At 42.6% G+C, this 24,866-nt stretch overlaps 1 protein-coding gene across 2 annotated transcripts in view; it reads right to left on the reverse strand.

Moving 5' to 3' along the window:
* The window catches only part of LOC110528004 (immunoglobulin superfamily member 21), a 282,540-nt gene that overhangs the window by 18,381 nt on the left and 239,293 nt on the right, over nucleotides 1-24,866 (reverse strand). For both annotated transcript variants that reach the window (XM_021609765.2, XM_021609767.2), the window contains exons 5-6: nucleotides 22,059-22,174; nucleotides 7,673-8,168 (exon numbers count right to left, since the gene is read on the reverse strand). In XM_021609765.2, coding sequence (XP_021465440.1) covers nucleotides 7,673-8,168; nucleotides 22,059-22,174 — 612 coding nt within the window. The remainder of the gene's footprint in view (nucleotides 1-7,672; nucleotides 8,169-22,058; nucleotides 22,175-24,866) is intronic.

Consider the following 24,866-nt stretch of genomic DNA (forward strand, 5'->3'; position numbering starts at 1 on the left):
ATCTGCTCTGTGATTATCACGGTCTGGGGAGGAAATGGCTGGTGGACGCAGGCATGGATCACATTTCAGCATCATATATGAAATTATAATTCCTCCAGTCTTTTCATGCTGCTGAATAATAGATCATGCAAATAAAAGGAGTACAGTCCTTTTAATTATTCAGATGCACTGAGTTAATGAATTCTGGAACTGAGGCGAATGGTGAGACCCAGGCAAGAAACTCATAGAGGTGTGGCCCATTCTGAGATGCTCCCAAGGCTCCATCCCGAATCAATTTGTAAGGCGCGCACAGAGCAGCTTGTTAATATTCATGATATGTAATACAACTTTGATTGGTTGCCAGAATGTCGCTCTGTCTCATTCGGTGTGCATACCATCCACTGCTTTCAAGTACATCATTCGCTAATGTTCGGTCCCTGGACAATAAAGTAGACAAGTTCAGGGTGAGGATCTCCTTCCAGAAAGACATCAAGGACTGTAACATACTCTGTTTTACGGAATCATGGCTTTTTACGGATAAATTGTTCCTGTCCATTCAGCCAGTGAGGTTCTCCATCCGTCATGCGGATCGACAGGAAGAAAGAACTCTCCAGGCAAAAGAAAGGTGGACGAGTTTGTTTCATGATTATCAACTATCAACTTTAATAAACAAAATCTTAGGAAAACACTACAGAAATTCTATCAAGATATCTCCTGAGCTACACGCACAACAAGGACCCTGGATCATTGCTACGCTCACTTCCGTGAGCGTTACATAGGGCCCTCCCCACCCTTCCTTTGGCAAATCAGATCAGGCCTCCACTCTGGTCCTCCCCACCTATAGGAAGAAACTTAAACAGGGCTGCGTTCAGTAAGTTTTTATGTTCTGGATCGTTCAATTGAATGGAAAGAGTGCTGTGATGAACGACCAGTTGAAAAACAAGAAGGGTTTGGGTTGCAGGTTGTGGAACGCTGTCAGCGTGGTCACTGCCCTTTACGTCATTCATTGCTTCAAGCCACACCTCGCCACACCCACCAAACCGGAGCAAAGGTACCTCAAAGTCTATTCAAGAACATACAAGAACGTTTTGGGGGACTGTGCTGACCAACCGGAATCTATGCTTCAAGATTGTTTTAATCACGCGGAATGGGAAAATGTTCCAGGTCGCCTCTGAGAACAAGATCGACATATAAACTGACTTGGTGACGGAGTTCATCAGGAAGTGCATAGACTATGTTGTTCACACTGTGACGATTAGAACCAAACCAAAAACTGTGGATAAATGGCAGCATTTCCGCAAAAATGAAAGCGCTTTTAACCATATACAGGTAACTGGGAGCATGGATGTGTACAAACAGACAAACAGACCAGCTACAAACTCAGTAAGACAATCAAAGAGGCAAAACGACAGTACAAGGACAAAGTGGAGTCACATTTCAATGGCTTAGACTTGAGAAGTACAGAACCAGTCAAAACTTTGGATACACCTACTCATTCCAGGGTTTTTCTTTATTTTTTACTATTTTCTACATTGTAGAATAATAGTGAAGACATCAAAACTATGAAATAACACATACGGAATCATGTAGGAACCCAAAAAGTGTTAAACAAGTCAAAAAATATTTTATATTTCGATTCTTCAAAGTAGCCACCCTTTGTCTTGATGAAAGCTTTGCACACTCTTGGTATTCTCTCAAAAAGCTTCATGAGGAATTATTTTCCAACAGTCTTGAAGGAGTTCCCACATATGCTGAGAACTTTTTGTCTGCTTTTCCTTCACTCTGCAGTCCAACTCATCTCAAACCATCTCAATTGGGGAGAGTTTAGGTGACTGTGGAGGCCAGGTCATCTGATGCAGCACTCCATCACTCTCCTTCTTGGTCAAATATCCCTTACACAGCCTGGAGGTGTGTTTTGGGTCATGGTTCTGTTGAAAACAAATGATAGTCCCACTAAGCGCAAACCAGCTGGGATGCAGAATGCTGTTGTAGCCATGCTGGTTAAGTATGCCTTGAAATCTAAATACATTACAGACAGTGTCATCAGCAAATCACCCACACACCATCACACCTCCTCCTCCACGCTTCATGGGGGGAATCATACATGCAGAGATCATCCGTTCACCTACTCTGCGTCACACAAAGACACAAATTTGACACAAACTTGAACTCATCAGACCAAAGGACAGATTTCCACCGGTCTAATGTACATTGCTCGTATTTCTTGGCCCAAGCAAGTCTCTTCTTCTTATTGGGGGCCTTTAGTAGTGGTTTCTTTGCAGATATTCGACCATGAAGGCCTGATTCAGGGTGACATGTAGCCTAGTGGTTAGAGCATTGGACTAGTAACCGAAAGGTTGCAAGATTGAATCCCTGAGCTGACAAGGTAAAAATCTGTTGTTCTGCCTCTGAACAAGGCAGTTAACCCACTGTTCCTAGGCCGGCTTTGAAAATAATAATTTGTTCTTTACTGACTTGCCTAGTTAAATAAAAATAAATATATATATATTTTTTAATCATGCGGTCTCCTCTGAACAGCTGATTTTGAGATGTGTATGTTACTTGAACTCTGTGAAGCATTTATTTGGGCTGCAATCTGAGGTGCATTTAACTCCAATGAATTTATCCTCATGAGAGCCAGTTTCATCATAGAGCTTGATAGTTTTTGCGACTGCAACAGTTCTTGACATTTTCCGTTTTGACTGACCTTCATGTCTTAAAGTAATGTTGGACTGTCGTTTCTCTTTGCATATTTGAGCTGTTCTTGCCATAATATTGACTTAGTGTTTTACCAAATCAGGTTATCTTCTGTATACCACCCGTAAATTGTCACACCCCCGATTGGCTCAAACACATTAAGAAGGAAAGAAATTCACTTTCCACATATTAACTTTAAAAAAAGCACACCTGTTAATTGAAATGCATTCCAGGTGACTACCTCATGAAGCTAGTTAAGAGAAGGCCAGGAGTGTGCAAAGCTGTCATCAAGGCAAAGGGTGGCTACTTTGTTTAACACTTTTTTGGTTACTACATGACTCCATATGTGTTATTTAATCATTTTTTTCTCTTCACTATTATTCTACAATGTAGACAATATTAAAAATAAAGAAAAACCCTTGAATGAGTAGGTGTGTCCAAACCTTTGACTGGTACTGTATGTGACAGGGACTCCAGACATTTACGGATTATAAATGCAAAGCCAGCCACAACGACGCCTCGCTCCCGGATGAGCTAAACACCTTCGCCCACTTCAAGAAAAACAACATAGAGCCGTCAACGTGGTCCCCCGATGGTCACTAGGACTGTGTGCTCTCATTTTCCGTGTCAGATGTGAGTAAGTCATTTAAGCATGTTAACCCAAGCCTTATCTTAAAAGAATTTGTAGACCAGCTGGCTGGAGTGTTCATGGATATGCTTGAGCGGTATACAGTATATACCGTATACCGGGGTATTTGGAAATAAACACGGGATGGTTTTTCAATAAAGTCAAAACTATTTCTTCAAAGATTTTCTATAAATTAGAATATTAGTAGTTACTTCATAAGTAAATACCTGCAGTCAACTTGTGCAATGCACTACATTATAAAGCTTACCGTAGTTCCCCAGAACAGTTGAGCCAGTCACGTGTTTGTTTGTTATAGCACAGTGGGAGAAAGCGGGAGATGGTGCTTCCATATCGTTCTGTATCTATCGGCAAATTTCTGTTGTGCGGCGCACATTAGGTGATGAAGTTACACTTGTGTGCAATTCACTACTAAATATTTGCCATCAGATATCTAATAATGGATTTCTGCCAGAAGTCAAAGAGCTCTGGATGAGTTATCTGTACAGTTGTCATTTCTTCCTACTAGCTTTTCCCCTCTGCTCCTTTCCTTCAGAAAAGCATGCATCACAACTTTGTTAATTTGCACAATTTCTCTAGTTCCCTTTCGCTTGAAAATGTCCACACTCAACCAAAATGGCAATCGGTAGCTATTAGCTATGCTTGTATTACTTTATGAGCTGTATTTGCTTGTCTTTGCAATTAGTTTGTTAGTTTTCACTCATTAGCATTTAGCTAACAGCGTCTATGTGATTGTGCTATTGGTTTGTGCTAATTTTGTTAGCATTATGGGAATTGAGGCCCAATGGGATTTTCTTATGTTTTTAGCACCACCTTGTGTGCTAGCCAATAATACCGTAAATCCCGGGATGAGAGAAGACCAATATGACAATATGATCATCTGGATACCACCCCAGCCTAATTACAGACATTCAATCTTTCAATATCCCAGTCTTTTGTACCCACTTGCTTCAAGATGTTCACCGTTGTTCCTGTACCCAAGATAGTGAAAGTAACTTAACTAAATGACTATAGCCCCGTAGCACTGACTTTGGTCATCATAAGGTGCTTTGCGAGGCTAGGGAACGACTATCACTTCCACCTTAGTCAACACCCTAAACAAACTACAATTTGCATATCTCCCCAACAGATCCATGGAAGACATAATCGCCATTGCACTGCACACTGCTCTATCCCACCTGCACATGAGAAATACCTATGTAAGAATCCTGTTCATCGACTACAGCTCAGCCTTCAACCCCATATTCCCTCCAAGCTCATCACTAAGCTCAAGGCCCTGGGTCTGAACCCCTTCCTGTGTAACTGGGTCCTGGACTTCCTAATGGGTTGCCCCAAGTGGTGAAGGTAGGCAACAACTCTCCGCCACGCTGATCCTCAGCACATGGGGCCCACAGGTGTACATGCTTAGCTCCTTCCTGTACTTCCTGTTCACCCATGTCTGGTTGCCCCCCATGTCTCCAACTCAATTATCAAGTTGGCTGACAACACAAGAGTGGTAGGCCTGATTACCAACAACGACAAGACAGCCTACAGTGAGGAGGTGATGGCCCTGGTATAGTGATGCCAGGAAAATATCATCACTGACAAGCAGAAATGGTCCCTTCACACAGACAGCGTGTTGAAGAAGGTGCACCACCGACTCTTCAACCTCAGGAGACTGAAAAAAATTAAGCTTGGTCCCTAAGACCATCACAAACTTGTGCGGTCAGCCCAACGCATCACCGGGGGCACACTGACTACCTTCCAGGACATCTACAGCAGCCAGTGTAGATGGGAAGGACAAGAAGAAGATCATAAAGCACCATTTAGAAGGCTGGAGACAGTACAGGTGCATCAAGGCTGGGAACGAGAGACTTAGAAACAGCTTCTACTGTATTTTCAGGACAACAAACACTCACAACTAGCTGGTCTCCACCCAGTACCCTGCCCTGAACCTTAGTCACTGTTATAGCCTGGTAATCTACCCTGCGCCTTAGAGACTGCTGCCCTATGTAAATAGTAATTGAACACTGGTCACTTTAATAATGTTTACATACTGTTTTACCCGCTTAATATATACTGTATTCCAATCATGGTTCATCCTATAGCACTACCACTGTACACACATTTTCTATTCATATACTGTCCATACTGTCTTTACACACCATTATATGTATATATATTTATATTCAGGTCTCTGGCATTGCTCGTTCTGATATTTGTTAATTAATTAATGAATACATATTTCTGGATTATGTGTATTGTTTTTTACATTTTTATTATTTATCATTTTTATTATTGCTTGGTACTACCACATTGTCGAAACAAACATTTTTCTGCATCTGCGATAGTATCTTCAAATCTGTGTATGTGACCAATAAGCTTTGACTTGATATTAAATCAGTGAAATATGTATTACTTATGGACAGTGCAAAAACTTCCCTCTGAGCACACACTGGTTGGATCAAAGTTCTTTCCACATAATGTCTATGAAATTATATTGAACAAACGTGGAATAGACGTTGAATTGACGTCAGTGCTCAGAGGGTTCCTTTTAATTTCCTCACCAAACACAGCTCTGAAAGCCAGGGCCAAGGGACAGGAGTGAATGACAGGTCCCAGGAGCAATTAGCTGGATTAAACTGTATAATCAAAAGATAGGTTCTGGCCCGTTTGGGGGAAATACTTAAAATGTGTCCAGTTTTAGATTATTACATCCAACCAGGATATTATAGATCATGTTTTCAAGTGGTGACATAATTCTAACCATACGTGATATTTACTACAGTATATGAACACATGTAATTGCTATTATTACTACTCTATAACAACAGCAGCTCTCACTCATACTACCCCAGGTTCAATCTGCTTCAAGCAGGTTTAAGAATGCTTTGAATTTCAAGTGTACTCCAATTAAAATCAACAAATGCACATTTTCTGTTCTCGACTCTCAGGGTGGTGAGGAGGAATGTCTGCAGAAGCTGTTTTCATCCCTTTAAAGAACAAAGCTACTGGTAAATTAATGGCTTGAATCACAGCATAGAAAAACCTTGTCAAAATATGAAAGCCATTGACAGTTAGCAAGGCTTTCTCTGGGTTCAGAATATTTCTACCATCAACATGTAACAACAGTAAAGAGGAGGCTGTTAAAATCATAATTTCAGCAATCTGTCTTGAGAAGACAGATAATATCAGTATATCCTTATGAAATAGTTTTCCTTCCAAAATATGGCAATTAAGTATGTTCAAAAGCAGCTTTTTTTGTGTTGGAATTGTGTGGGCATATCCCAACAACAGAATGGTGTGGGCGTATACCGGTCATTAAAAATAATCATGCAAATAGACCTCTAATTGACCAGATCATCCTTCTCTAAACTGCTGATTTTCCAGCTCATCCTCCACAAGGAGATGACATCATGTTCTACGAGGAAATAGCAAGCATTTTTAAATGGTCTGTGTTTTTTTTTTTCTTCTACATTTTATGCTTTGGCCACAAATATGAGTATGGGACGAGTCAATACAATTATTTGGATGAGTTAACAGAATACTTTTAAAAGTGAGATTTTCACTGGGAAGTTACTTTAATATACAAGGGTAGAATTATAAACAGATTGAACGTGTATTATTTGCAGTATGCAGGCCCTTAAGCAGTGAGCTAGCTCGATGCTGACACATAGGCACTTGTTAGCCATTATTGGTAAATCCTTTATAGACCCTAAACACTGGTCCTTCTGTGATGGTTGAGTGTATTTCTAGCTCCGCTGTTGTTGTTGTTCTAACAGAAAAACTCCAAAAGCTTCACACAGTTAAAGTGTGAGCGGTTAGAGCCGCCCCATGTCTATCAACACACCACGGTGAGAAAGGGACACTAGCAGGAGGAGAAGGCCCCTCTAAAGGTGTGAAGGAGATGAAAGCTGGCGTTCTGAAGATATTAAGTGTGCACACAGCGTGTAACTTGTACCTGTATGAGCAGCAGCAGCTTCTCCTTACTGCACCACACTCCGCCCTCTACCATTTACTATTTTCTCAGTGAACTTAATGTTTCTGTTTATCATATCAGCACTGCATCGCCTCATCCAATAACCTCCTCCAATACAGGACATCACGTGGCTGATTGTGTATAAATTCTCATTTGACTTCCTTAATTCAGGTTGACTTCTTCAATAACGGTTGTGAGTTAACTCAATTTAGCTACAGACAGCTCGATTAATTGCCTTGTCAGTCACTACACAATTAAGCATCAAATGGAAATCAGTGTTGTTCTGAGTAGATTCGCGAGGGATACATAAGGAGGCTCAGAGATTGAGTACGGTGATGGGGAAACAAGGAGAGAGGAGTGGGTTAGGGGAAGGATATTTCTGTTGTACTCACCCAGTGTGACCTCTGTCTGCATGGGCATGGAGAGTGCTGGGTGCTTGACCTCACAGCTGAACATGGCGTCATTGTCCAGCTGGGGGTTAAGGGTCCAGGTGAGTCTGGCCTGCACCAGCACAGAGCCATCACTCTGGGAGATGTGGGTGTGACTGAAGTAGTAGAGTGGGTCAGTGCTCTGGACCCAGCGAGGGAACTCCCGGCTCACAACTGTCTCTGGAATGATCTCCGTGGCAGGGCTGGGCTGCTCCTTCTGCTGCCGACCCTGGGTGTGCTGGCCCGGAGTCCAACGACGCTCAGGGCTCTCGGTGAACATGCGGGCTGGCCGGCCCTCGGGGTCCAACAGGGAGAGGGACCTCTGCAGCTTGGTGTCGTCCAGGTCTCTGCTAATGAGTGGCCTGGCACCACGCACCCCTGCTGAGCCACCGCCGTCCTCGGCTGAGGGGTGGATGTAGGATATCACCTCTATCAACTCTCCATCCCGCTTAAAGTACACCTGAGAGAGAGAGACCGAGGGGAGAGGGGGAAAGATCGAGAGACAAACAAAAAAGGGTAAAGAGAGGAGAGATTTGGGTTGAATTACAGTATATCCTTTCCAATTGTCTTATTACAACCAGTTGTGATAATGGTATGTGGTTATTCAGTCACCAGTGAGCTGGTGAAGAGGAGATGTGTCAGATGTTTGCTCGGTGCTGGTGTTCAGCAGGGATTTTCAATGATATTACAGGAGTTTCCTTACATCATTATGAGGATATAATGATCTCCGGCTGGTTAATCTCTTGACAGGAAATTCAAGCTCCTATTTTAATACATAACCTCCAGATATTAGCTTTAAAATCAGGATGCAGAGCTACTGCCCTTGGCATCGGTAGTTGTGAAGCTCCCTACTCATACCGTGATTTTTGATTTTCACTTTTCTTTATTTGAAGAGAAAAAAGTAATCCGCAGTCAGTTACGGGACCTTTGGACATTTGGAACCAATTTGCACGAGATCAAAGTATCGTTACCCTATATAGTACATTTTACGCCAATGTTTGGATTTTCTGTTAAAGGGGATTGTTGAGGCATGCTTTGATTTGACGCCACCTCAGGGGCTTTTCACTCAGCTGTGTAAATAGCAGTAATTTGTGTAAACAACTGTGACGTAAGGCCATGCTCCTGGGGATTGACTCTGTATGGCTCCATGTGAACAATAGGGAGGAAACAGACAACCAACACTCTTCCTAACATGAACACAACACTTTCAGGTTTATAGGCTTTCACCTACAGCACATCATAGACAGTCCACAGCCATTGGTTAAACAATGATCAAGGGATTAAACTGACTCCTCCATATGGTGTACTATATCTCCTTGTGTAGCACAACAATGCATGTACAGTATCCATGCAAGTAACAAGATAATACAATAGTACTACAGTGTATATTGTACAGTAGTAACACAAATACAAATACAGAGCCTTGAATATAAATTAACTAATCAGTTGACTGCACTGTGTAGGCCTATACCTGAAACATCAAGGGAGATAAAGAGCACTGTAGGTTCTGGTATGTACTGACCTCAACGCCTCCTAAACTGACTCCGTTTAACAACTTTCACAACTCTAGAGTATCAGCTAATCATTGACCTTACTCCCACCATCACCTTCTGTACTACCTACCTGCACAATAAAAAATAATTTTGTTTGGGTATTGTAGAAAACCAATTTGGTAAGAAATGTGGAGAAAAAGGATAATGTAATGAACTTGTGCTTGTTTGCTCTTGGGAAAAAATTGTGTGGGCTGTAAGCATTTAATTATGTCACTGGTGATGGAATGGCTGGCTACATTGACATTTAAAAAAGTTCTGAATCTATAAATCACCACTGTTTTGATCCAGAACATACAAAAAAGGCAAGCTCTATGATGTGTCATTCCTATTCAGAGAGGGGAAATATGATCAAGATTTGCAGAAGCAATGGCACATTTGATGCAGTCCCATCTTATGTATCTACTCCTGACCAGTGTGGGGCACTATCTCTCCTACTTTCCCAAACAATGAAGTGAGTGCTGTACCCATTGTAAGTCACAAGGACTCAGCCAATGCTGTAAAAACTAAGTGTAGTGATCTCCAAGGTTAATACTACTGTACATTCAGTTTATTTATGCTTTCTTTAATTAAAATACTATACATTTTGACAGAGAAAACTGTTGCTCTCAAGGTTGTTTTGTACCAAAGGAATCTTTGGCACGCCTTAGTTTCCCTGCATGTTCTCCAAGACAGTAAGAGTGAGGATACCTTGTGTTAGGCCTGGAAGGTTTGCATCATATGAACCTCAGGTGCCAGTGAGAGAGCATCATTACACATGTATATACAATCCCATTATTATTTTAGATTCTTCTTTATGTTATCTTGAAGTGGCTCAATAATTCACACACAGGTACTGCATATGCGTGATAGACGGTACTCTCTGGGAGATAGAAGGCTTTAAAAATGGTTTCAATGATTGAATAGGAATTATTCTGTATTTTATTGGTTTACTATACGCATAGCTTACAATTACTACATAGTGGTGGGAAAAATACCTTTTGTTACATTTCATGGATTCCCTTTTATGAAATCCTCGGTCACATTATGAAAGAAATACACTGATCACTCTAACGTTGCTTTAAATTTGTAAATGCACCTTAGGTAGAAGAGGTAGAAGATATCTTCATATTCACAAGTCAAACTGATCCACCTACCTAAAATACCTAACCGTCCAGTTTCACTTACTTTAGGTTAGGCCTAATCAGCATGCTCAAGGCAATGAAAACCCCATTGTTACAGAGATGTCTTGAGCAGGCAATTATTTGGGGGGGTCAGCATATGAGTCTTGCTGCTGGCTGTAATTTAGACAGTGGGCAGTGGTAGCTGTGCTGTAATGAGAAGCTGTTTGTGGTTTTCAATGGTCTTTATGCATGGCCCTTCACAGTGGAATTAAGTGATTATCAATCACGCCTCTGTTCTACATCCCCAAATGCTTCAGACAATGGAGTCAGAGCACACACCACCTGCTTCAGTCGGATTCGAGAGAGCTTCGACAAACAAACAAGGAAGTCATTCTGAACGCCCGCCAAAGCGCAATGCATTGGTGGTGGCAAAATTAAGCTGGTGCGTGTGCGGCATGAGGTAGGCTCTGCATTACGCCTGTGAATAGACATTGATGAAAAGCACCTGCACTTCAGATAGTGCCAGCCTTAACCCCCTGGCCCTAACACCTCGACTACAAAGCTCATTTGAAACATAACAATTAGCGTTGAAAGGTACCGGTACCTTACCAAAGTTACTGGAATCTTCAGTAATTTTGGTAATTAACAGACAATCTATGACAATCTATCATAACTTTGGTAATTTATACTTGACTAACTTAAATAAAATAAAATAATAATTTTAAAAAATATATAGTATTCATTTTGTATATCTGTGTCCATATTGGCCATGAGTGGCTGTAGATAGACTATTTTCTCTTGAACCATATGGTCTAACATTTTACTTTTTTCACAACTGCTACCAGTTTGATGCCAAAACATTTACAACAAATACATCCTGACATACTAAAATAAATAAAAATGTTAAAATATATATATAGATTTATTTAATGTTGAAACCCTCACATTAAATACCAATGATATTCACTAAGTTGATGCTTTATATTTAGGATATTGTTTAACAGCTCTGTCATTCTACTTTTTTTATTTGAAAATCATCTTATTTAACTATTTCATATATTTTACATGTGCTGAGGCCACAAAGAGGGCCAGAAAGAGCTCCTGAGTGGCGCAGTAGTCAAAGGCACTGCATCTCAGTGCTAAGGGCGTCACTACAGACCCTGGTTCGATCCTGGGCTGTATCACAACCGGCTGTGTTTGAAGTCCCATAGGATGGCGCACGTTAGGGTTTGGCTGAGGTAGGCTGTCATGGTAAATGAGAATTTGTTCTTAACTGACTTGCCTAGTTAAATAAAAAGATAGAATTACAGACACCTGTAAAAATAACAACTACCCAAAAGGACCACTAGATGTATTGTTATAGATTATATACAATCCTTGAGAAATACCTAAATTAAGGTAATTTACTGGCAAACAATGAAGGTTTCCAGTAATATACCCTCCCTTTGCAGCCCTAGTAACAATAACCCTTTCTCTTCACTCAATGGCCCAAATATACCTTAATGTTGCCACAATGAATCATTGTGCTGTCAGAAGGCGTGTGAGAGAGAGAGAGAGAGACAGAGAGTAAAAAAGCGAGAGACAGAGAGAGAGCACATGAGAGAGAGAGAGTGAGACAGTGAAAGAGAAAGAAGCTTAATCATCTCTCATTATTTAGCTGTCATTATCCTTCCCGTTTTCAATCAATGGTTACTTGTGCTCTGAGGATTCTGTAATGGATGTCATGAGAACTATTACTATTATGTGAATAGCTTGTTAAAAGTATCTAAAACGGAAGATGATGTACCTTCTACAGTACCTGGTGACAACAACAACATGCTTGTTCCTTGTATAATAAGCTACAAGCAGACAAATGAAGCGTTCTGGTGAATAACTGGTGAAAGAAAGGAATGCACAGTCAGTGCACAGCTCTTTGTATACAGCCATTGATTACGCTTACATGTTACATTTTGTCTCAACCAGTGATGTAGTGGTACAAAAATATGTGGGTAAAACGATCTTTAGTTGCAGTGAAAAAATACATGAGTTTTCTGCAAATTATGGGTAAACTTGCATTTACCCTCCACTACACCACTGGCCTCAACCTAAAAAACTCCTGCCTAGAAACAAATGGCGGCTGAGCACATAAGCTGCAATGTGAAAGGATGTAGGCTAACCAAAACTGTTGACCAGTTAAATGGTGTTTGTATAAACACAGAACATGCTTTGATAAACATTTAGAAAAGCATCTAAGACTGGGCTTGCAAAGATATGACAGAAAATAGAGCTGACAACAGCTAGTTTTGTATTAATATGCCAGGCAACAGCACTGACAAAGAGAAAATTAGTGTCATCAAAAGGCAGAAAGGCCTCAGTATTCTCTCAGAAAAAAAGGTTTAGATTTGTTCTTAAAGGAGAACAACTGCTTGTCACTTGGTTTGTATCCTGTAAGGTCATCCTTCGTACCTTTTAGTTATAGGAACATCATTTCCCCCAGTTCATATCTGAGGTAGGAACTGGGGAACCCCCACAGTGACAAAGCCATATCCCACTGGGCGCAGATGTCAATTCAACATCTATTCCACGTTGGTTCAACATGAGATGGAAACAACGCTGATTCAACCAGCGTGTTCCCAGTGGGATGCTCCTAGTAAGTGACAAAATGTACCTCCACCATAGACCACTTAAACAGGTACAACACAAAAAGCCACACTAAGCCATGCCTCCAATATAGTTTCCCAGTGTGCCTTGCCTTTGAGGGAATTGTAGAGTTGTTGAATTCATTCAATTTCAGGCACATCAGGCATACATGTAGGGTTGCAAGATACCCGGATCTTTCCCAAGATACCTAGATTTTCAAGAAATCCTTGTTGATGCATTTCCTGCTTATTCCCTCCCATTTTCAGGAATCTTCCAAAAGGGATTTCTGGAAAACGTGGGAAATTTGAGAAAGTTACCAGGATTTTGCAACTCTACTTGCAAGTTACATTATACTGCTTTCAAAGTGATATGTAGTTCCTATTGGAATCCAGACAGAATTAGGATATCCAACAGTTGGAATTTTGATTCACCTGCAACCCTCATTCATTATGGGGATTAGGAACATTGTGAGGAGACTGCTTAAACCATTTAAACTGGAACAACCATTTCAGTAATGGGTGCATAAAATCTAACTAACTGATTGGTTTAGTTTAGAAAAATGTATGTTGTTTATCTTTGTGTAGCATAAGATTAATCTATCAATCAATGTACATGTAAAAACGCAGATATTAAAAACAATTACTTAAAAAATCTATGTGCAGTAGAGCATTCTAGGAAATATGATAATGATTATGGTACAAAGCGTACCACCTCAGTGACAAAGCCGTTAGTTTCTTGTCTGTGGCAAAACATGTGTCATTGTACCTTATGGTGGGTACTGAGGGTACACAAAATACATTTGTACCCTTGGAAACAGAAATGTAGCTTCACACCTTACCTCATTTTTGAGAGTGTGATTATTGTACCTTCATATTCAAAATGTTGGGTACAAAAATGTACCATTACTCTCTTTATCTACACATGTGCCCTAAAAGGTACTGGACAGTACCATGTGAGATCCCTGTGTTTTCCTCTGGTTAGTTTCTAATATGCACAAAAAAAGTTGCAAACATTGGAAATACTATGCTGGTGATTTCTTCTTATTTGACTTTTATTATTATCAATGCTTTCATCCACTGGACCACAGCACTAGATCTTCAAGGAGATTAAAAAGAGAAATGTGCAGGATGAGGAGTCAAGAGACACTCCTGTTATAAAATCTATCTCTGAACACTGTCAAAATATGTTTACTGGGGTTTGATTTAGTCCTACAGCACTGGGCAATTCTGGCAGGGTGATTAACTCTCCACAGAGGCATTACAACTTCTTCTGGAGTCAACACAATTATTCGCCACTACTTAGAATCATAGCTTAGCTATGTTACAAACACAGACAAATTATTCATACAGTACTTCAAGCACAGTTGCTTTGACTGAAATGGTTAGATTTCCTTGGAGACGACTCTCCTGGTCAACCAGTTTCCTCCTCATAGCGCTCTCTGCCCACTCATACCTCTCAATCTTCATCCTGAAAAACGTAACGTAATGAATGTTACTTGCCTCCTCTTAATGCTTGAAGCTCTGAGTGCTTTTGTATTGAGTCCCTGATCTATGCTTGGGCTGGCTTAGTGATGATTTATTTTTAAAGACATGGGATTAAATAATACTCAGTATAAAAAGGCAGGTTTCTTGTCAAATTTCCTACAGCCTAACAGTTAAAAGTTCAAAGGTTATTTATTGAATCGTTTGAATGATACATACAGATGAAATCGGAAGTTTACATACACTTAGGTTGGAGTCAATAAAACTCATTGTTCAACCACTCCACAAATTTCTTGTTAACAAACTATAGTTTTGGCAAGTCGGTTATGTTACGGTTTTCTTGTGTTGAAGGAGAGGCAGACCAAAATGCAGCGTGGTTATTTCGATACATCTTTAATAAAAGATAAACACGAACAATACAAAACAATAAACGTAACGTGAAAACCTAAACAGCTGTAACGACGTTCGTCTGTCGAAGGAGAAGCGGACCAAAAAGCAGCGTGGTGGTTACTCATGTTTCTTTAATGGAAAATGAACGATACATGAAATAACTTAACTCTACAAAACAACAAACGGAACGTGAAAAACCTATACAGCCTATCCTGTGACAACAAACACAGGGACAGGAACAATCACCCACAAACACACAGTGAAACCCAGGCTACCTAAGTATGATTCTCAATCAGAGACAACTAATGACACCTGCCTCTGATTGAGAACCATACTAGGCCGAAAACATAGAAATGCCCCAAAACATAGAAAAACAAACATAGACTGCCCACCCAACTCACGCCCTGACCATACTAAATAAATACAAAACAACGGAAAATCAAGGTCAGAACGTGACAACAGCCTTATCTGGTGCAAACAAACACAGAGACAGGAACAATCACCCATGAAACACTCAAAGAATATGGCTGCCTAAATATGGTTCCCAATCAGAGACAACGATAAACACCTGCCTCTGATTGAGAACCACTCCAGAAAACCATAGACTTTTCTAGACAACCCATAACCTACAACAAACCCCTAGACAAAACACACCACATAAATAACCCATGTTACACCCTGGCCTGACCTAAATAATAAAGAAAACACAAAATACTAAGACCAGGGCGTGACAGAACCCCCCCCCCCCCCCCCCCCCCCCGGGTGGGTGTCTGTCCACGGTGGTGGCTCCGGCGCGGGACGTGGACCCCACTCCAACAAAGTCTTAGACCGCTTAATACGCGTCCTTAGATTGGCGACCCTCGCTGCCGACCTTGGCCTAGTAACCCTCACCAAGGGCCCCACTGGACTGAGGGGCAGCTCCGGACTGAGGGACAGCTCGGGACTGAGGGGTAACTCGGGACTGAGGGGTAGCTCGGGACTGAGGGACAGCTCCGGACTGAGGGACAGCTCGGGACTGAGGGACAGCTCGGGACTGAGGGGTAGCTCGGGACTGAGAGGAAGCTCAGGCAGGTTGATGGCTCTGGCAGATCCTGGCTGACTGGTGGTTCTGGCAGATCCTGGCTGACTGGCGGTTCCGGCAGATCCTGGCTGACTGGCGGATACTGGCTAAATGGCGGATCCTAGCTAAATGGCGGATCCTGGCGGATCCTGGCTGACTGGCGGCTCTGGCTGCTCCATGCTGACTGGAGGCTCTGGCTGCTCCATGCTGACTGGCGGCTCTGGCTGCTCCATGCTGACTGGCGGCTCTGGCTGCTCCATGCAGACTGGCGGCTCTGGCTGCTCCATGCAGACTGGCGGCTCTGGCTGCTCCATGCAGACTGGCGGCTCTGGCTGCTCCATGCAGACTGGCGGCTCTGGCTGCTCCATGCAGACTGGCGGCTCTGGCTGCTCCATGCAGACTGGCGGCTCTGGGTGCTCCATGCAGACTGGCGGCTCTGGGTGCTCCATGCAGACTGGCGGCTCTGGCTGCTCCATGCAGACTGGCGGCTCTGGCTGCTCCATGCAGACTGGCGGCTCTGGCGGCTCCTTGCAGACTGGCGGCTCCTTGCAGACTGGCAGCTCTGGCGGCTCCTTGCAGACTGGCAGCTCTGGCAGTGCTGGACAGGCAGGAGACTCCGGCAGCGCTGGAGAGGAGGAAGGCTCTGACAGCGCTGGACAGGTGGGAGACTCCGGCAGCGCTGGAGAGGAGGAAGGCTCTGGCAGCGCTGGACAGGCATAGCGCACTATAGGCCTGGTGCGTGGTGCTGGCACTGGTGGTACTGGGCCGAGGACATGCACAGGAAGCCTGGTGCGGGGAGCTGCCACCGGAGGGCTGGTGTGTGGAGGTGGTACAGGAAAGACCGGACCGTGCAGGCGCACTGGAGCTCTTGAGCACCGAGCCTGCCCAACCTTACCTGGTTGAATGCTCACGGTTGCCCTGCCAGTGCGGCGAGGTGGAATAGCCCGCACCGGGCTATGCAGGTGAACCGGGGACACCGTGCGCAAGGCTGGTGCCATGTAAGCCGGCCCAAGGAGACGCACTGGAGACCAGATGCGTAGAGCCGGCTTCATGACACTTGGCTCGATGCTTACTCTAGCCCGGCCGATACGCGGAGCTGGTATGTACCGCACTGGGCTATGCACCCGCACTGGAGACACCGTGCGCTCCACAGCATAACACGGTGCCTGCCCGGTCTCTCTAGCACCCCGGTAAGCACAGGAAGTTAGCACAGGTCTCCTACCTGGCTTCGCCATACTCCCTGTGTGCCCCCTCCCAATACATTTTTGGGGCTGACTCTCGGGCTTCCATCCGCGTCGCCGTGCTGCCTCCTCATACCAGCGCCTCTCCGCCTTCGCCGCCTCCAGCTCTTCTTTGGGGCGGCGATATTCACCAGGCTGAGCCCAGGGTCCTTTACCATCCAATATCTCCTCCCATGTCCAGAAATCTGGATTTCGCTGCTCCTACTTCCGCTGCCTGTCACCACGCCTCTTGGTCCTGTAGTGGTGGGTGATTCTGTTACGGTTTTCTTGTGTTGAAGGAGAGGCGGACCAAAATGCAGCGTGGTTATTTCGATACATCTTTAATAAAAGATAAACACAAACAATACAAAACAATAAACGTAACGTGAAAACCTAAACAGCCTTATCTGGTGCAAACAAACACAGAGACGGGAACAATCACCCACAAAACACTCAAAGAATATGGCTGCCTAAATATGGTTCCCAATCAGAGACAACGATAAACACCTGCCTCTGATTGAGAACCACTCCAGGCAACCATAGACTTTTCTAGACAACCCCACTAACCACTATCCCATAACCTACAACAAACCCCCTAGACAAAACACACCACATAAATAACCCATGTCACACCCTGGCCTGACCAAAATAATAAACAAAACACAAAATACTAAGACCAGGGCGTGACAGGTTAGGACATCTACTTTGTGCATGCCACAAGTAATTTTTCCAACAATTGTTAACAGACAGATTATTTCACTTATAACTCACTGTATCACAATTCCAATGGGTCAGAAGTTTACATACACTAAGTTGACTGTGCCTTTAAACAGCTTGGAAAATTCCAGAAAACGATGTTATGGCTTTAGAAGCTTCTGATAGGCTAATTGACATAATTTGAGTCAATTGGAGGTGTACCTGTGGATGTATTTCAAGGCCTACCTTCAAAATCAGTGTCTCTTTGCTTGACATCGTGGGAAAATCAAATGAAATCAGCCAAGACCTCAGCATTTTTTTTGTAGACCTTCAGAAGTCTGGTTCATCCTTGGGAGCAATTTACAAACGCCTGAAGGTACCACGTTCATCTGTACAAACAATAGTACACAAGTATATACACCATGGGAGGACACAGACTTCATACCGCTCAGGAAGGAGACACGTTCTGTCTCCTAGAGATGAACGTACTTTGATGCGAAAAGTACAAATCAATCCCAGAACAACAGCAAAGGACCTTGTGAAGATGGTGGAGGAAACAGGTACAAAAGTATCTATATCCACAGTAAAATGAGTCCTATATCGACATAACCTGAAAGGCCGCTCAGCAAAGAAGAAGCCACTGCTCCAAAACCGCCATCAAAAAGCCAGACTGTAGTTTGCAACTGCAAATGGGGACAAAGATTGTACTTTTTGAAGAAATGTCCTCTGGTCTGATGAAGCAAAAATAGAATAGGTTGGCCATAATGACCATCGTTATGTTGGGAGGAAAAAATGGGAGGCTTGCAAGCCGAAGAACCCCATCCCAACCATGAAGCACGGGGGTGGCAGCATCATGTTGTGGGGCTGCTTTGCTGCAGGAGGGACTGGTGCACTTCACAAATTAGATGGCATCATGAAGATGTCATGAATAAAGTCAAGGTATTGGAGTGGCCATCACAATGCCCTGACCTGAATCCTATAGAACATTTGTGGGCAGAACTGAAATAGTGTGTGCGAGCAAGGAGGCCTACAAACCAGACTCAGTTACACCAGTTCTATCAGGAGGAATGGGCCAAAATTCACCCAACTTATTGTGGGAAGCTTGTGGAAGGCTACCCGAAACGTTTGACCCAAGTTAAATCATATAAAGGCAATGCTACCAAATACAAATTGAGTGTATGTAAACTTCTGACCCACTGTGAATGTGATATAAGAAATAAAAGCTGAAATAAATCATTCTCTCTACTATTATTCTGACATTTCACATTCTTAAAATAAAGTGGTTATCCTAACTGACCTAAGACAGGGAAATTTTATCAGGATTAAATGTCAGGAATGATGAAAAACTGAATTTAAATGTACTTGGCTAAGGTGTATGTAAACTTCCGACTTCAACTGTAGATATGAATGGTAAAAATGACCTCGGTAGGTTTTAACGGGATATGTTAGGGCATAAAGTGCATTAACAAGCCCAATCGAATAAATCTCTGTGAATAATCTAATAGCCTTCTATAATGATTAGCATATTGTAAAACTGAAAGCACGTACACATTTAATCATGGCAACGCGACTGGAAATATGGGCGAATACAAACAGTGTAGTTATTCCCTCCGTAAGGCAATCAAACAAGAAAAGTGTCAGTACAGAGACAAAGTGGAGTCGCAATTCAACGGCTCAAACATGAGACTACCGTTCATATGTTTGTGGACACTTAGAAATGTCCTTGTTTTTGAAAGAAAAGCACATTTTTTGTCCACTAAAATAACATAAAATTGATCAGAAATACAGTGTAGACATTGTTAGTGTTGTAAATTGCTGTTGTAGCTGGAAACGACAGATTTTTAATGGAATATTTACATAGGCGTACAGAGGCCCATTATCAGCAACCACCACTCCATCCAATGGCACGTGGTGTTAGCTAATCCAAGTTTACCATTTTAAAAGGCTGATTGATCATTAGAAAACCCTTTTGCAATTATTGTTAGCACAGCTGAAAACTGTTGTCCTGATTAAAGAAGCAACTTGAGTAAGACATTTAAACGTGTTAACCTTCGCAAGGCTGCCGGCCCAGACGGCATCCCTAGCCACGTCCTCAGAGCATGCGCAGACCAGCTGGCTGGTGTGTTTACGGACATATTCAATAAATCCCTATCCCAGTCTGCTGTCCCCACATGCTTCAAGATGGCCACCATTGTTCCTGTTCCCAAGAAAGCTAAGGTAACTGAACTAAATGACTATCACCCCGTAGCACTCACCTCTGTCATCAAGTATTTTGAGAGATAAGTCACGGATCATAGGTATCACCTCCACCCTACATGTCACCCTAGACCCCCTTCAATTTGCTTACCGCCCCAATAGGTCCACAGACTATGCAATCGCCATCACACTGCGCACTGCTCTATCCCATCTGTACAAGAGGAATACCTATTTTAGAATGCTGTTCATTGACTACAGCTCAGCATTCAACACCATAGTACCCTCCAAACTCATCAATAAGCTTGAGACCCTGGCTCTCGACCCCATTCGTTGCAACTGGGTCCTGGACTTCCTGACGGGCCGCCCCAGGTGGTGAAGGTAGGAAACATGTCCACTCCGCTGATCCTCAACACTGGGGCCCCACAAGGGTGCATGCTCAGCCCCCTCCTGTACTCCCTGTTCACCCACGACTGCGTTGCCATGCACGCCTGCAACTCAATCATCAAGCTTGCAGAGGACACAACAGTGGTAGGCTTGATTACCAACAATGACAAGACAGCCTACAGAAAGGAGGTGAGGGCCCTCGGAGTGTGGAGTCAAGAAAATAACTTCTCACTTTTTGCCACTTTAAGAATGTTTACTTATCTCGTATTACTCATCTCATTAGTGTATCATGTATACTGTATCCTTCAATATCTATTCTTTATTATCTATTGCATCTTAGCTGCTCTGTCACTGCTCATCCATATATTTTATACTTATATATTCTCATGTAATTCCTTTACTAGATTGTGCGTATTAGGTTTTGTTGTGGAAATTGTTAGATATTAGGTTTTTTGTAGTGGAATTATTAGATATTTCCTGTTAGATACTGCTGCACTGTCGGATCTAGAAGCATAAGCCTTTCGCTACACTCGCAGTAACATCTGCTAACCATGTGTATTTGACCAATAAAATGTGATTTGATTTGATATTTGATATTTGCTCCAGAGCAGGAAGAGCAAATAATGGCCATGCATGGTCAGCATTTACCCTTTTTATACTACCTTCTATATGTATTTAGACAGAAGATTACAGTCTGACCAAGTCCGTAGAAGCATCAGTGATTTGATGAGTCATCACAATCTCTGAAACCAAATTTCTAACCGATTGCATGAGTTGATTCTCCCTATTACCAGGGCTACTCAGGGAGTCTAATGAACAGAGTACAGGCATATTTGGAGAGATGGCCTTTCAGATCTATCTCATTTCCTCCAACAAGGTTGGTAGAGAAGTCCAGCAGCGCAAGAGTGTAATGACTGTGGGATCCTTATACCAGAGTGCTAGGAAGACCATTGAATGTACTCATGTGGCTTTATATAACCAGTCAGTCAGTACCTGAGAGACGGAAATAATGTTCACCTTGTATTCACCTCTCACTGGGTTCATAATTGCAGGAGATAAGCTGTGGGATGGATCTGGAATACATTATGATACACCCGTGGACCATGATTAATGGACCAGTAGGGATGAACAGCGAGAGGCTTCACTCAAGCAGCTCATATGCTAGAAGACAGAGGAGCATGAGGATTCAGCTATCTCTACTACCCTGTCTGCCATCTCAAAAAGTTGAGGGAATAGCATTGGGGGCCATTACGATGTCTAATGGCAATTCCTGGTACAATCATTATTATTGATTCACTTTGTGATAAGATTAATGATCCTAACACATGTGTCTCTGGTTGATAATTTTTTTTTAAATCATCTCTATAGTGATTACTTTGCCTGGTGTATTTGTAGTAATTATGATTCACAAGTCAAACGTCCATAGAAATGCATCTCTTCAAACATCCCCCTCTACAACTACTTTTCCTCATACTGTATACTTCAACCGTGACTGTGGTCATGGCTCAATGCGGTGGGGTACACATGACTGGAACCTTTCAGAATTATTGTTAACAGTGAATTGGCTTCAAGTCATATGTGTGTCTGTCCCTATATATACTGCACTGTATGTGCACTGCTTAGCATGTTCAAGTGCCTAAATGTGACTCACTGAAGGTGCAGGTTTGCCTCCCTTTGCAGTGCACAGCAGTGTGAAGTTCTGGGCCTGGTACCGGCTGAATGGAGCTGGACAGTTCTCTGCCGAAACTGAGATGTTGTTTGGAGGTGCTGTGGAAAGAGAAAAGGACAGGTTAGGCAACAACGCATGACAGCTAAATACATTGACACTGTGTTCTCAGTTTTGTTTGTGTCATAAAGCAGGGCTGTTGGCTAGGGCCCTATGCTGTGTTCAGGATCACCTGAACACAGGGGATCCTGTGGTCCAATGGGGCTGGTTGAAGATGTGGAGCGGAGCGCATGCATATCATACAGTATCAGCAGTCTATCGTCTGGCTGTCTTAGGGGAAACCTACAAGCTTGTCACTGCAAAAGTAAAACATGTGAGCACAACTTCACAGCAGAGTGGAGCAATGGGAGTTAAGCTGAGGAAAAAGGAAATAGACCCCACATCAAATGAGATGCTTAACATGTGATACATATTACAATATACTGGTGATGCTTTTTTGAATGCAAGTTCCTAAGATAGCAACCTTTCACTGAATGTGTAAATCAATAACAAATCAATCAAGGCTGATATAGAAGTGGATGACCAGGCATGTGAAAAGGGGTTGAGTTGAATAAATGGATGAATCACTATGTAAATTCAGATGGCTGTCACAGTGACAACATCAGTTGAGGAGGATGTCTATGTCTAAGACATCTGCATTTCCTTGCTACTCTGAATGTTTAATGCTTTCCCAGTTGCTGCATTCTTGTGGGTGGCATTAGATATTCTGTCTGCTATATTATCACATGAAACACTTCCTGTGAATTTCCCTTCACACCCGGCGTAAAGGAAGCAGAATGCGGCAGTAGCACTGTTCTGGTCCGTTTGACTTCTCTGAGCCTTTATAGGAAATAGAAACAGTGTGTGAAACCAGGGGAGAGGGTTAAAAGAGAGCCCAGTGGGAGTTCCTCCATGAATCTCTCAATTGATAAGATCCCACATCAGTAGTGCTGGCCTGGGAATAGAGACGTTTCATGTGTCACTTTTACGTCTAAATCCATTTGGGGGTTTCAAACAAAGATGCCAAAGCGATTAATTGATTAAAACAAAGGGAGAAAACGTCTGCTGGCCAGAGTGCCTTTCATTTCCACACCTCTTAATTGCTTATTGATGCAGGACGTATGGCTGGAAATTAATATTAGACAACTCCATTAGCTGTCTAACAGAGGCCGGTCTCAAACAGGAGCATGATTAGCTGTTAGAAGCATCACAGGTGCAGATGGCCAGGGCTAACAGTAGAGCCTAACATTAAATGTACAGTAGCCTAACATTTATCTAATCAGTTCTCAATTGTTTTTATTCCTCTTTCTGCATTTCACAATTCCTCTTCAACTTCATTCCATTTCCAGATTGAAACTAGAATTTCTACTGCATGGTAGAACGTCTACTGTATGTAAAAACACTTGTAAAATGTGGTAAGCGGAAAAGCCATAGCAGCTAAGTTTTCTAGACACACGTGAACAGTGACCAAGTAATTTCATATTAAAAAACAACATCCCCTTGTTGTGTAAGAAATCCATGGCAGAGTAATATTTACACTTTGAAGAGGATGTCAATGTCTTTGACAGCTGAGGTTTGTAAAAAAAAAAAAAAAAAAACTGAGCGCAACTGGATAGACCAGGCCTCAATGATGTTAAACACAAATAATATTGAACATTTCTGCCTTTTCTCTGTACATGTAAAGCCTCACATTCTAGTTCTTTGCACATGCTGCTTAACTTTGTGCCTTTGCATCCTGACTGCTAGAGCCTCAGTAGCAATATTTGTCACGGCATTAAACACAAAGGCAAAGCGTGTTTGAGAGGACATTTGAGAGAAGGCCTGGGAAGAGAATCAAAAGGACAAAGGCCCTCAAATCCAGGATATTAATCTTATCAACCACTACATTTGAAAGGGTGTATGGTAAAACTCTGCTCTGAACTTTTTGGCTACGACAAGGTCAGAGCTTTCAAAGATACAGCCCCTTCTCCTACATCTATCAACTCTAAAGAAATATAACAAAGTGGAAAACTATTTATTTTCCCTTCTCAGTCAACTCTACAGAACGGTTTATACCACTGACTGTCCAAGCCCCCCTCTCCCTCCTACCGCTTCCTCTGCACACCCTCAAGCACCATTACCCTGAAGTCTTAAAAAAAAAACTGCAAATGGGATTGGAGAGTGTGTGGAGCAGGACCACGTTTAACAGAGCTCCCTGGGGACTGCTCTCCCAGGCCTGCTAATTAAGGGATTTAGTGCTCTGTAGACAGTGTTTGAACAAGGCATACTCCCAACATCCCTTTTTACTCAGCGTGCAGGTCTCAAGTCCACATCTCCAGGGTACGAGGGAGAAAGGACAAAAGGAGAAGGTCACCTAGGTCATTCTTGGCTCCTTTTCACAGAAAGTAATTTAGTGATAACTATTTAATGGATTTGTACATTTTTTATTATGTGCTAAGGGGTCCCAAAGTAATCAGTCTAAATGTATGCATGGCCTCTCATTTGTTTCAGTCTCCCAAGAGATTGTTAGAGGTGTTGTCCTTTGTGGCTTGCTCATAATCACAGACAAATTACCTCCTTGACAAATGAACCTCCTGTGTAAAATTGGACTCAATAATATCCATAACAGCTTTCTGTCATTGATGGTGATAAGCTACTTATCAGACTGTAGGGCGTTCTGACTCCAAGTGTCCATATGATCTAATTTGAGTAACATACTGTATCTCCTCCCTGTAAGTGGCAATTGGTGCTAAAATGTAACCTTTGTATAAAGTT

The sequence above is a fragment of the Oncorhynchus mykiss genome, chromosome 7, assembly GCF_013265735.2.
Source record: "Oncorhynchus mykiss isolate Arlee chromosome 7, USDA_OmykA_1.1, whole genome shotgun sequence".
Lineage (NCBI taxonomy): Eukaryota > Metazoa > Chordata > Actinopteri > Salmoniformes > Salmonidae > Oncorhynchus > Oncorhynchus mykiss.